Source organism: Ochotona princeps, chromosome 1, assembly GCF_030435755.1.
Source record: "Ochotona princeps isolate mOchPri1 chromosome 1, mOchPri1.hap1, whole genome shotgun sequence".
Classification (NCBI taxonomy): Eukaryota; Metazoa; Chordata; class Mammalia; order Lagomorpha; family Ochotonidae; genus Ochotona; species Ochotona princeps.
The window spans coordinates 20002219-20017293 of NC_080832.1; the positions used below are offsets into that span (position 1 = coordinate 20002219).

The 15075-nt window shown below is 39.6% G+C and overlaps 1 protein-coding gene across 5 annotated transcripts in view; it reads right to left on the reverse strand.

Annotated features, from left to right (window-relative positions):
* Positions 1-15075, reverse strand: part of UTRN (utrophin) — a 507084-nt gene that overhangs the window by 230756 nt on the left and 261253 nt on the right. For all 5 annotated transcript variants that reach the window (XM_058667660.1, XM_058667612.1, XM_058667721.1 and 2 more), the window contains one exon: positions 2191-2380. In XM_058667660.1, the coding sequence (XP_058523643.1) occupies positions 2191-2380 (190 nt within the window). The remainder of the gene's footprint in view (positions 1-2190; positions 2381-15075) is intronic.

Here is a 15075-nt window from a genome sequence, read left to right on the forward strand (position 1 = left end):
AAATCATGTAAATGACCATAATATTAAGCTTTCCAAATATAAATGTAGTTAGAAATATAAATTTATAAATATGTTATATAAATAAACACACACACACACACATATATATAAATATAGATAGCAAAGGTAGTAGACAGTAGTAAAGGCCCTCTAATGCTTTCAATGATACTATTTCAGCAGCACTAACTTATCTGAGTAGCAGCAGCTACACACACTATCATGTATTTTGGGAGTTCAATCAGCAACCTCTCTTAACTAATGCTGTCTGCCATCTATAATTCCATGGTTTGTTATTTTCTTTTACATAGATGTTTCTATTTACATTTACTTCTTGTACAATTTCAATATTCCTTAAATATTGAGCATCATTATGGATATATCCTGAGACAAAAGGTGTCAGAAGACTTTATTGTACTCTCCAATAAGCCTGGATGTGCTGCTCAGCACAAGACCCATCTCAAGCCTCCTCCGCTCACTGTCGGCCAATGGTTACCCACTCAAGTACACAGCTCAGATTTTCCTAGAACACCAATGCATCAATTACACATCTATGAGTCTATGGGTCTCAGAGTTGTGCAAACCATAACTACTAACATTCCATCTGGCACTTATCCACATTGAGCACCCTCTACTATCACCTAAATTCCACATGATTATCAAACCTGTTGTCAATTAACGTTTAGGTTGATCTAAAGAGACCCCAGAGGGAGACACAAAGCAACTTTGATAACTGACTGGTCACACTCATTTCCAGACACATGTTGTGTAATGAATAGAAAAAAAAAGAATCAGTGTAAGAAAATGGTGATCTTCATTAAACCTAAGAACTTAACAATAAGACATATAAAAGCTTTTATGGATGGACAGTCAAAAATATTCCCATTCGGGCTCGGCAGCGTGGCTTAGTGGCTAAGGTCCTTGCCTTGATCCCATATGGCCACTGGTTCTAATCCCGGCAGCTCCACTTCCTCTCTGTCTCTCCTCCTCTCAGTATATCTGACTTTGTAATGAAAATAAAATAAATCTTTAAAAAAAAAAAGAAATATTCCCATTCCAAAAGCTACATTTTAATTGTTTCATAAATATGTAAGAAAACAATTTCAAACTCAAAGAAAAAAATACAAAAAAAGAACATTTCAAAGAAAGCTTTAATATCCTCTGTTGGAACCAACTGTTTGTCAATATTTCATAAAACAGTCTTTTTGATGTTTCAAGGAAAAAGACTTGGCTATGAACAGATTTAAAAAAATGAGTTCCTATAATGTTAAATTCAGGGTCCAAGAGTAGCAGTGAGAATTTGCTCAGGATTTTCGCACATACCACTAATGAGGCAAGAAGAGGAAATAATACAGCCCCAGCCTGGAAAAGTCACGTGAACCACTGGGACAGCTGGAGATTCGCATCAAACAACAAAATGAGTGTTTGCAAGCATTTCAAGAGCTCTGGTTGTGAAACTGATGTGAGAACAACATGGAATGAAGAAGCAAAAAAAAAACTATGGTAAACACCGAAAACCTCCCCAGCACAATGTAACGTAGCTGTGAGCTACGTTCTCAGCAAAAAGACCAGAGGAGTGGGAAAACTAGGTCAATCGGAAAAACTAGGAGGTTCAAGGGCACTGAAGTGGTACAACAGAACAACAGAAGAAATATTCAGACATACTTCATAAAATTTTACAAGTTTTTTGATAGAAAGATTTTATATTTCCACATTTCTTGAGAAAAATTAGAACGGCAAACTGCATGTACCATCACAGTTATCACACTAAAAGACATAGAAGTAACACCTGCAAGCCTGATACTGGAGGTTGCAAACCAAATCACAAGGCTTGTGCTGCTTTCATGTTAAGTATTTATAATAAATGGGGAAAAAACTACATATTAAGGAAAAATGCCCTTCTAATTTAGAATTCAATGAAGATAACTGCAAAAGGCCTTAAAATGACTAAAGACAGGCGAGCTATGAGCTTCCATCTAAAACAATTATTGTTTCCATAAAACGAAGTGAATTTTTTTTTCTTCCAATAGTCAGTAAAAGTATTTCATAGATCTTATTTGCAGAAACCAACTACACATAAAGAAGAATGGACTTCCTAACAGAATAAGGCAACAGGAATCAGCACGCCTGTCCACACCCGGACAGCAGAGCACAGCACAGGGAAGTCCCGGGTTTGGCCTCCCTGCCACTTACCTGCATCTGCTGCTTGAGCTCCCGGGCCAGGACACTGTCCTGCAGGGCATTCTCTCGCTGAGAGGCATCCGCAAGCACATTCACGGTGGCTTCTGCCTCTTGGATCCACTTGGAAAAGTTCTCCACGTCCCGGCGAGAGGCCTGCACAGTCCGCAGCTCAGCCTCCAAGGCACTCTGTCGGTCGGCAATGCTGAAAGTGACAACAGGACAGGCATGCTGCATTACTGAGAGCGTGACAAGGCACAGCATGCAAATCATAAATCAAAAATGAACAGTCTCAAAGAAACTTTTGTTTAATTCAGTCACTGCATGAAACTGGTGGTATGTGTCTCAAATGTGTTACAATAGAGAAGTCACGTGAATTGTAAGAAAGGTGAGACATATCCAGCAATAAAAAAAAATCTTACTACCAACATAAAATAATTATGATGGCATCCTAAGTTTCTACTTGTATATTAAGTTATTCCTCTACATTTTTTTTTACACATTTTATGGTACAATTCCATAGGGTCTGGGATTTCTCCCCACCCATAAATCCCCACCCTCGACTGATTTTTCCCATATCATTACAGTAGTATAGTTCTTCATAAACAGTCATAAGGTCATCAGTCTGTTATTTAAGTGCACCCCAACACTGCTGGTATAGACAATATCAGACAATCCAGCATCCCATTGTCTAGATATGTCCAACAGTTTTGTTGGGAGTCCATCTTTGATTTGGATCTTCTATATGTTTATGTCAATACCTTAACAGTATGCCTAACACAAGAAAGACAACATTAAGAAATGTTCATACAATCAGGGACAAAAGAATACTGGGAAAATTAAAGCGTTAAGAAGTACTTATGATGAAAAGAAAGTAATTTGAAAAGGCCTATTTTTCATATTTCTAAATAATTCATTTCAGCACAAGTTGGCTTCTTAAACTGAACAATCCTTGGTGGACAATTGCAATCACATTTTTAGAACTCCATCCGTAAATCCATTATTGAGGCATCATGGAATTGCATGACTTAAAATACATACACCAGTAAGTTCCATATTTAAAATGCTAGTGACCTCAGAACTTTATAAGAGAGCAAAAATCCCATTTAAAAATAGATCCCAACATTTTTTTTCACAGACATTTATTTAAACTCAAATGGACTAAAAACATAAATCCACATAAAAACTTGCATATAAGTGTTTATATCATGGTAACTTTCAGAAGTCAAATAGTACAATCAACCCAAATGTTCAAACACTGAGGAAGGAATTATAAACAAAATAATTACATACAGATTATCATTCAGTTATTTCAAGGAATGAAGTACTAATGCAAGCTAAAACAGGAACTTAGATAATAGTATGCTAAGTATAGAAAGCCAGATACAAAATACTGTATATTAGAGCCGGCGTTAGGGAACAAGATGTTAAGCCACTATTTGAGATGCTTGCATCCCATACAAAACCCTCGCTCGATTCTCAGCTCTTCTACCTCCAATCAGGTTCTAATGAATATACCTGTAGAGGTTGCCTATTGAGACACCTGGTGAAGGAACACCCAATGGATAGAAGATCCATTTCTCCTTCTCCCTCTCTTCTCTTCTTCCTTCCTCCTTCTCTGATGATCAGCCTCGCAAATAAATAGATGCTTTTTCATAAAGAAATTTCCCAAACACGTAAATCCATGGGTACAAATAACATAGACTAGATGTTGGAAGGTTAGGGTCAATGGAAACTGACTGCTAAAGGGGTTTCTCTTAGGGGTGATCAATTTTCTCAAATGAAGACTCATGACATAGGCAGGCATCAGTCGTTAGAGTACCTGGGTTGAGTTCCTACATCCTGTTCTTGCCTCCAGCTTCCCAACCACTGCAGAGCCTGGGTGGTAGGAGGGATGATAACAGGGTTTCTACCTTCTACAGCTGATACTTGAGTTGCATCCCAGGCTCCTGTATCTGGTCTCAACCCAGTTCCAAACACTGCAGGCATTTGGGGAGTGAATAAGAGGACAGGAAGGTTCTCTCTCTGTCTCTCTTGCTAATTAGTTTTAACTTATTTAGAAAACACTGTTGATGATTGCATGGCAAGATGAATAGACTAAAAACCATAAAGGATACACTTCATATGGGTGGATTTCATAAGAGACCAATTCTATCACACTGAAAATGGCATATCTAATACAATCTCATTGAAAATGTTCAGCTGTCTGTCCACGCACTTAGTCATCTACTCATCATCCTTTTATCTGTTTTTTTTAATGTTTCTTTATTTTCTTGGAAAGTCAGATATACAGAGAGGAGGAGAGAGAGAGAGGAAGATCTTCCATCCGAGGATTCACTCCCCATGTAGATGCACCAGGCAGAACTGAGCCAATCTGAAGCCAGGAGCTTCTTCTGGGTCTCCCACACAGGTGCAGGGTCCCAAGGCTCTGAGCCATTCTTGACTGCTTTCCCAGGCCACAAGCAGGGAGGAGGATGGGAAGTGGAGCTGCCAGGATTAGAACTGGAGCCCATATGGGATCCCAGTGCAAACGAGGCAAGAATTTTAGCCATTAGGCTACCACGCTGGCCTCATCATCCTTTTATCTGTATGCATATGTACATATGTACACATACACACACAGAAGGGTAGCTGTCTGGAATGTTAATATTTTAAAAAGTTAACTATGTCGGTATTTATGTTACTTATCCACTTTCACCTTTTTTTTTTTTTTGCATTTTTGAACTTATAATATGTATCCTTTTTTACATACCAATTACTACATTCTTAAACACTTAAGTGAAACATCTAAATGGCTACATGACTGTAGAAGATATATGACTAGCAAACAAGTCCATGAAAAAATGTTTAGCCCAATTGACCTGGGAAGAAATGTACATTTATACCATAATCAGATATTATACCCTGCAAGAACTTTAAGAAAATGGCTACATTCAAATGCTATTGAGAAAGTACAGTAATTGAGATACTCACATGTTGTAGGTAACAGTATAGAACAGTACAGATGTTCTGAAAAGCAGGTGGCAGTTTGTTAAATTCTATCCACATGATACCACTCAACAATCCCAACTTCAACTATTTATACAAGACGGATGAAAACACATGTCCACACAGAATTTGTATATAAGTGTTAACGGTATTTACATCTGCAATCGCCAAACACTAGAGGCAACACAACAACACCAGTGTACAATGTATGGTACATATCCACAATGCGATACTCCTCGGCAACAAAAATAAACAACTGACACCTACAACAATTTGGAGTGAATACCCAATACCTTCTGCTAAGGGAAAGGTTCTGGACACTGAGGGAGACTCAGGGCCACACACTGTGAACGTTTATAGACACTCTGGAGTATCATCAAGCTCATACCACTATGCACTTTCTCAGAGGCACTCATAGTTTGACTACCTACATTCAAATTGCCTCAGTAATGTCTTCTGAAACAATCATCATTTTCCATTTCTCATTTATCCCTGCAGTTTTTTTCTCCAATACTCTGTTCAGGCCAGAGTTGTAGAGCTCAGATGCACTTTACAATATCCATAACACTGTGACCATGTACAAATTTTACATCCATGTAAAAATGTCATTCCAATGCCCACATTTAAAAAAAATCCTTCCACCCTTTGGATATTAAGGAACAAATCTTCCAGAACATTCTATCCCAATTAAGTTTCCTTGTATGAATTCATTAAAGTTCAGTATTCCTCTTGATACAGCAATTATTCACATGTATCCATTGTATAGATTTCTTTGCTGCCCATCTATCCTAAGTCATTATGGATTATATTCCATAAACCTCAGAGTTTATGTTCTTGACTGTGTTCTAACAAGTACTTAAGAGTAATGATATCCATATATCATATGCCTTTAAATTTAGCTCCCACACCTCATTTTTAAAAAGCTCCTGGGAAGTGTCCTCAAAAAAAAAAATTCAATTTGTGAACCAAGCAGAAGGAAGATGCACTGTGCAGAACGTTGAGACACACACGGAGAAAAGCAGCAAGCTCCCACCATCCCTAAGCGAGGAGAGCACAGGAAAGGGAAAGTGCATGCAAAGCAGAGCAGGTGAGACATGGCATTCCCATCACTCCATAGCCTTCCTTGAACCTGACAAAGTTTACATTAGATACACAGACAAAATGAAGAAATCATCCAAAAGACGAAAACAAGATCCAGCACAGTACAGGTTCATGTCTCTGCTTTCTATCCAGCTCCCTGATTGTGGCTGAAGATGGCTAAAAGCTTTGGGACCCTGCAACCATGTGAGACACCCAGAAGTTCCTGGCTCCTAGCTTTGGATTTGCTCAGTTCTGGCCATTGCAGCCACTTGGGGAGTGAATCAACGGACAGAGTATCTTCCCCTCTGTCTCTCCTCCTCTCTGTATATCTGAATTTCCAATAAAAATAAAAATTTAAAAAAAGATGAAAATAAAACTCCATTAGATTCAGGAACTAACAATTACAAACCGGGGGTGGGGGGAAAACACCGAGGTCTAGAGAGCATGTCTCCAGAAGATTGGTCTCCAAGAAAAAATATAGGAAGTGACAGGCTGATTAATCCTGTTGACTTTGTAGAAAATCACACTGTCAGGAAGCTAGAAAGTGTTCGAAGAATCAGCATTAGGTTCAAAAAAAACCAGTTTAAGGAAATAAGGCAATCTAACAGAGGGAAAATGAGATTACTATAACAAACTCTAGTGCTTGACTGTTTATGTCAGAGAGGTATAATGATGCCTACATTGACTGCCTAAAAATTTGGAGAGCAGTGGCACTAGAATGCTATGTCCTGTAGTTATCAAAACAGGGTGTCAGTCGACAATGTCTGATACAAATGAGCTGAAAGACAACAGCAGCACACTTTTCTTCAGAATATGGAAGTGTATACGTGAGAAAAGCGCAGAGTCCCTCAGAGGGACTGTGCAAAAAGAACAGCTACATTCTGTTATAAATTCTATAGTGCTTTTTGGCTTTTTGTAATCCCATGCATATACCTCTTTAATTTGTAGAATTCGGAAGCTTCCCAGTAGGATTTCAGTGGCTCTTGGTGGTGTTGCATCCTCCCACAAATTTTACCTGCATTTTCTTTCTATAATATTTTATCTATCTATCTATCTATCTATCTATCTATCTATCTATCTATCTATCTAGTTGAAGGGCAGGGTTACAGAAATGGAAAGACAGTAGGAAAGATCTTCCACCTACTAATTCACTCCTCAAACAGCCACAATCGAAGTCAAGAGTGAAGAGCTTTGCCCAGATGTCCTAAGTAGGAGGTGGGAGCCCAGGCACTTGGGGCACCTTCTGCTAATTTCCCAGGTGCATTAGCAGGGGGATGAATTGGAAGTGGTATAGGTCAGACTTAAAATCAAACTAGTCTCCACATTAACTACTAGCCCTGCAGGCACCTACTTAACAATGCCAGCCTCAAATTTTTAAGTTTTAAAATATCAGTAGATACCTAGTAGGCTGGTACAAAAAAGGTGCTGAAAACAAAGAATGAAAAGAGTACATACAAGCAATTACTTCACCACAGATAATTCTCGCTTTAAGGAGACTCAACATATAAAACTTAAAAAATTATAAAATCAAATAATATACTATCAACAATCATAACCCCTTATTACTTAAGAATTTCATGGGCCCAGCACAGTAGCCTAGCAGCTAAAGTCCTCACCTTGAATGTGCTGGGATCCCATATGGGTGCTGGTTCTAATCCTAGCAGCTCCATTTCCCATCCTTCTCCCTGCTTGTGGCCTGGGAAAGCAGTCAAGAATGGCCGAGAGCCTTGGGACCCTGCACCTGTGTGGGAGACCCAGAAGAAGCTCCTGGCTCCTGGCTTTGTATCGGCTCAGCTCTGGCCGTTGCATCTACATGGGGAGTGAATCAATGGATGGAAGATTTTCTTCTCTGTCTCTCCTCCTCTGTATATCTGAGTTTTCAATAAAAATAAAGAAATCTTTAAAAAAAAGAATATTTATTTATTATACTATGTATGTACTATGGTAATATGGGGACCAGAACTGTAGTATAGTGGGCAAAGCCAATCATGTTTGACACAACAAACCCTGATGTGCACCAGTTTGAGTCCTAGCTGTTTCACTTATGATCGAGGTCCTGCTTATGTTCCTGGAAATAGAGTGGAAAGTGGCACAAGTCCTTGGGCCCCTGCACCCACATGGGACACCCAGAAGAAGTTCCTGCCTTCTGCCTTTAATTTGCTCAGATGAAGCCATTGTGGCCATTTGGGGAGCGAACTAGCAGATAGAAGATCTCTCTCCATGTAACTTTGTCTTTCAAATAAATAAAAATCTTTAAAAATATATAGGTAATATAACAACAAGTAATGTGAAAACAGGTCATTAAAATTAGCTATAGAACCTGGAGAACGGGGCCTGGCATGATGGTTCAGTGGCTACATCCCCACTTTGCAACCATCAAGATCACATGTGGGCACTGATTTGTACTGAGGCTGCTCTACTTCCCTTCCAGCTTCCTGCTTGTGGCCTAGGGAAGCAGTGGAGTCTGGCCCAAAGCCTTGGGGCCCTGTATCTGCACAGGAGACCTGAAAGAAGCTCCTGGCTCCTGGCTTTGGATCGGCTCAGCTCTGGCCACTGTAGTCACTTGAGGAGTGAGACAATAGATGCAAGATCTATCTTTGTCACTCCTTTTCTCTGTAAATCTGACTTGCCTTTCCAATATCAATTAATTACTTGATTAATTAATCACACCTAGAGAACTGCCACACAGTAGAGCTGGCTGCAAGTGTCTAAGAACTGTAATGACACAGGAGACACTGCACACAGGAGACAGCCACAATAAGAGACCACACTGTGAGCACCTGGCCTCAGCTGTACCCCACCAGTCAGAGAAACACCAGCCACTGCAGGATCATTGTGCACTCTGAAGTGAGCAAGTAGGATCATCGTATCAAATTGTCTCCTATTGCCTGAGTAACTTGGATGGCTTCTTTTCCGAAGAACCCCATGACTTTGCTTCCCCTGCATGACGATTAATGTTCTGGTTTATTCTTCTACATTCTGCAGCGAGTGCTGGATACAGGCTGCCAATAGACTGCTCTCCAGGTGTCATGGGCCTGTATTCATTTCCGGTGGCCCTAGTGAAAACTCCTTTCTCTTGCCTTCCACAGCTTCTAGAGGTTGTCCTATTCCTAACCTCCCAGCCACTCACTTCACCTTTGAAAAAGCAGGTGGAATCCTCACATCACATCTCTGACCCACTCCTCTGCCTGCTCTTCTTTTAGGAAAGCCTGGGGTGAGACTGCAGCTATCCAAACAAGCCACGATAATCTCCTCATCTCTTTAGGTCTCATGACTACAAACCACTGCTTTCCTGTCTGTTTGAATTTTCTTAGTCACCAGTGTACTTGGTACCCATAGGATCTTCATAGCATAGCAATGCTGTAAATATTTACTGAATAAATTAATAGCAATATGCATCTCTGATAGGATTATTTAAAGGGGAAAATAAGGTGTATATGCATAAATACATTAAAATACAATAAATAACTTCTCTAGCCTTGTATATGAATTTGTGAAATACCTGAAAATTAGAGTTTCTTGTGGCATGCAAACAAATTAATAAAAATGTGAGAATTTGAAAGGGACATACAGATTATCTCAAATGAACTCAGCTACAAAAATGATGGACATATTAAAAACTAAACTCTATTTATAGCTACTTAACTTGTCATATTATGATAATGTACATTTTAAATGTATAATCATATTTATATATGTTAATTGTATTCTGGCTCTTTCACTTAATTTATGTGAACATTATAAAAGAAAATGGCTCAATTATTTTAATTTCTTATACCACATTATTTCCATCTTTTTAAAGAATCAGATCCAAAACTAAAGCATGGCATACTGAATGTTGCGACACTGTTTTGTCCATTTTTAATGAATTTATGATTTATCCTAAGGTAAAGAAATCAGTAAACTATGAGGCTCAGGGGTATACACGTACACTTTATCACACAGGCCAACACAGTATCTCTAATGCCACTTTCACACTGCTGTCAGAGGAAAGTGACTTCTGCCATTTACTGGCTAGATGAACTGGGGCAAATCATTTCATATCTCCAAATTATATTTTTCATCATTAACACAAGATGCTTGGATTAGACCAGCAATTTAGATCTACTTCTAAATCTCCAGTGGTCCTTTCAACATACGTAGTCCATCCAAGAAATTATCCAAGCTGCTAGAACAGTGCCTCCTTTCCCAACACCAACCCCAGCTTCAAATTCAGTTTCATCACAGACCACAGCTTGTAAATGGGCTGGTACTGAGAAGTGGTGTCCAAACAGCGAGGCAGTCAGACAGCATTCAAGTGAGAGCCCCACGGTCACATCCACAGCTGAGCTCCATGGGTCCGCACTCTCAAAGTGCATGTTAGATCTGGCAGCTCAGAGAGCGCCATCTCAATAAAGCCTCGACAGAGCTACAAGAAGTCCTGAGAAACCCAATGAGAGGACAGGAGCAAACAACACTACTCGAGGAAAAGAAATGGCTATAAAGTTTAGGAATGTGTGACTAAAAGACAAAAGCAATGATTTTTTAAATTATTTTTTAATCTAAATCATGTAGAGCAAGGATAGGCTGAAAACCTGAGACACAGCTGCTGAAGTTTAGCAGAAATAACATTTTTCACTTTAAACAGAGGAAGTAACAGACTACAGAAATCTTCAGAATAACAAATTATACAGACAGAAAATACAAAGAGCTTCTCATAGAAGATTTAAAGATCCATGGGTGGCAGCTTTATTACAGTGTATATTAAAGGAAACTAGAAATTTTTAAATGCATACTCCCAAGTTTCAAAGAGATGTGTGTGATAAAGGCAGCTATGATATGCTATTAAAATAGTCTATAGTCATTTTAGAACACAAGAAAGCTTGGTCACCCACCTAACTAATTGCTTTAAATGTCATTTTGAAGATGTTAAAAATACTTGATATGTTAAGCAGCAAGATATAATATGATGCTTAATCAAGTTTTCACATGCTTACAGTTGGTGAGAAGTTTATTAGAATGCAAATAGATTTCATTTAAGAAATGTTAATGGCCTTGGCAATAAGGGAAATCCAAATTAAGACAACAATGAGGTACCACCTAACGCCAGTAAGGATGGCACACATACAAAAAACCACCAACAACACTTGCTGGCGGGGATGTGGGGAAAAGGGAACCCTACTCCACTGCTGGTGGGAATGCAGATTGGTAAAGCCTCTATGGAAATCAGTATGGAGAACACTCAGACAACTCAAAATCTGCATACCATATGATCCAGCAATAGCACTTCTAGGAATATATCCAAAACACCTGTTACACAAGAAACCAACATGCACCCCTCTGTTTATAGCAGCACAATCAATAATTGCGAAAACTTGGAAGCAATTGAAATGCCCATCAGCAGAAGACTGGATAAGAAAGCTATGATTCATTTACTCCATGGAATACTATTCAGCTATTAAAAAAACGAAATGCAGTTTTTTGTGGCCAAATGGGCCCAACTGGAAACCACTATGCTAAGGGAAATGAGCCAATCCCAAAAGGTTAAATGCCACATGTTTGACATAATATAAGATGAAAAGATGTCAATCCGGAAAGTAGTACCCATATATTGTAATATTATTTTAACCTCAAACAGCCTGTATCTAATGCATTAAGATATTGTGATGTAATCAATGAATATACAATTAATGTGAATCAGACTGCTTATGTTCAATATCAAAGAACTGTAAAACCTAATATACTCTTAAGACCCTAAGCTACTTGGAAATGGGGCTGGAGGCCAGAGAAGTCTTCCATCTCCTTAGAATGTGTGAGGAAGACGTAAAGTATAACCTATCAGAAACATAACAGGTAATTCATAGACAGACTCGAATCAGCATTAAACAATAGTTAAATTACAAAAACATAAAGGGGGAACCAGGAGCGATCCTGACAACCTCTTAACAGGAGATCATATGCACAGAGCAGGGGGGGGACCCCAGAGTGGAGCAGGTGGACAGGAGGAGGCTTGCATCCCAACCCTGAAGACTCCCAGATCCTCACCAAGGACTATCAGTATGGGCACCAAGGACTACATCCCAACAGACAAGCAGAACACGGGGAACTGGAGTGCCTTTGGAGGCCGAGAACTCCGAGGTCACCCAGCCCCGTTTGGATCTACCACATGGGATGGAAGAGGCCCAAATCCTTCCTCGCAGCAACCAAGGTCATCGGAACAACAGCCAGGAGCCCAGAGGGATCTGCAGAAATAGAAGAACAGCAAACTTCCTTTGGGACTAGGGAGAGGAGCTTCTTCTGGTCCTTACTTAGTTCCAACTTTGGATTCCCACCCTCGCTTGCAATGACCATCAGGATCGCTCCGGAGCACCCCCGCCCCTCAAAAAAAAAAAAAAAAAAAAAAGACATAGAATAGATAGTCAGAGAAATACAAGGAAAGCTTAGAACCAAACAGGAAACGATCAGCGTGGATCCACATACACCTTACTAAATAGGACACAAAGATTAGTTACTCCTCACTAGGGGATGGAGGATTTCTCTGCACACCCCTCCTAAAACTGTTCTGCACCTCAACTGTTGACAAAGGCCTTGTTAGATTTATAAGCCGGTATAGATTATCCTAAAATCTACCACGTTCAGCAAAATTATGTATCAACACAATAAACTGCTAAATACTAAAATGAAAACAGACACGAGACAGCTGAATAGTACCCTACAGCCACTTTAGGATGTATAGCAGCCGGTTCTGTGTACAAACAAAAATTGAAGGGTCAATAAAGTAGTCACAGGATGTGGTTAAGAACTTGCATTTTTTTTTAATATATTGGTTACTCAATACCATGCAATTAATTCCACAATGCTGTAAATTGTTGTTGACGCTGTGCTGGGGCTTCTAATTGATTGGGGTGATATTCTGCCAGCTCTGCCTTCAGACCAGAGATGGTCTCCCTAAGAAACTGTTGAATTTATCTGAACATTAAGATGCTGGACTCTATGCTTGGTATATGTTTGCAACGAAAGAATCTCGACTTAATTTGAACTGTAATACTGCAACAAGGTGGAGGAATCCACCATAGGGGGAGGGTACGGGGAGGGGATGGGGGAATCCCAGAGCCTATGAAACTGTCACATAATGCAACGTAATAAATAACAAGAAATGGCAAAAAAAAAAAATGTTAATGGCAAAGAGCACTTTACTAAGTCCAGATATGGGCAGCTAAAAGTTAGTTTACTTTAAAAGATGATTTTCACAGTAATTGAGACTTAAATGTATTTGTCTCCTTTTGAGCAGAAAATAGCAGCAACAATATTTTGAATGGCAACAGAACATGTACAGTAAAACAATCCTTTAAGTACATCAGTGGGTACCTTCTCAAGGTAATTTTATTCTTTTCTAAATGTAATAATAGGTGTTGAGAAAATATACTAAACCATTCTGGCAGGGAGAAGAGTGGAATGCAGTGAGAGAAGAATCACTCTCTGAAGGAAACTCCCAGCTATCGATGGTCTTTTAGCACCAACTCTGGTTATGCAGAGGTTATCACTGAGACACAGAGAGTCCACAGAACTGAAGAACTTCTTCAGCTGCCGACAGCGTAACAGGTGGGAAGCTCTAGAGGAGAATGTGCATATCCACCACACGCCATCCTCCATTGCATGACACCTGCCCACAGCCTTCTAGAACCCAAAGGCATAGCTCTGCCTGAGAGGATCATTGGCAGAAAATACACATGTGAGACCAATCATGGAGCTATTTTATCTAGAGGGTTAATCAGACCACATGCTAATACTCATTTGGTTAAGTCATTACCAGATAATTGGTTTTAATTAGTCAACCAATATTGACCATAACATCAACTCCTTCCATTCCTTCTCTACCTTCCCTCATCCACTTCCCACAAGTCTTAGAGCTGATGTTGGATCTGGCCTCAGCCTCCTACCTTCCTGACACTCAGCTCCATACCCTCAACTTCACCTACCCAGAAGTCCAGTCCCCTGGGGTCAAGGTCAGATTTTCTAACCTTACAATGTGAGAAGGTAGAATAAGGGTCTTCCTTGGTCCCTACTGTCAATTTCAGGCCACTGTTATTCCATCTGCCAGGCAAAATCCTACTGCTCTAAAGCCCAAGATGTGTCCACTATTTTCAGTGAGCTGCCAGTTCAGAGCCACTACATAGACCTCAGTGGGTAAACAGGATCTGAAACACAGCGCAGGATCCACATACAAAGCCACAGTTCAAGTAAGGAACAGCACCACCTAGAGAGGGGGAGCCTTATGCATCACTACAGGCTGAGACCTAGTCTCTTTTTTCTATCATTCCCCTGCTCCCTCTCTCCATCTGTTATCTGCATTCATAGACTTGCTTTGGAGTACAAGAAAGCTGTCATATATTCATCGGCCTCTTGCTCTTATTACTATAAGCCAGAAACCCTTATCCAGCACCACCCAGCTCCTCTGAGAAATTCTGTCCCATTCAGCAAGATTACAATTTTCATTTCAATGCTCTAGTTAACATGCAGCTGTACTCAGGTTTTCTCCTGCATTCCACCTTTTAACAAACTCTATTCACCACATTTCACTTTCTCTACTATTCAAAGATTTCCTCTCTTTGTGCCTTTGCTAACTCTAAATCATTAGTTTCCCATATCCTGGATCATTGCCATAAACGTACAAGCATGCATTTTAAAGCATAAGTGAAGTCCTCTTTGTAACTTCTCTAAAGTTATTTCCACAAATTGTTCTACTTTCATGCCTTCATCTCACTCTATTTCTTCTAGATTGATCATTTCTTAAATTGCTCTTTGCAAAATCACCAGAAATCTGTAAATGACAGTGTTTTGCACCAACTTTTC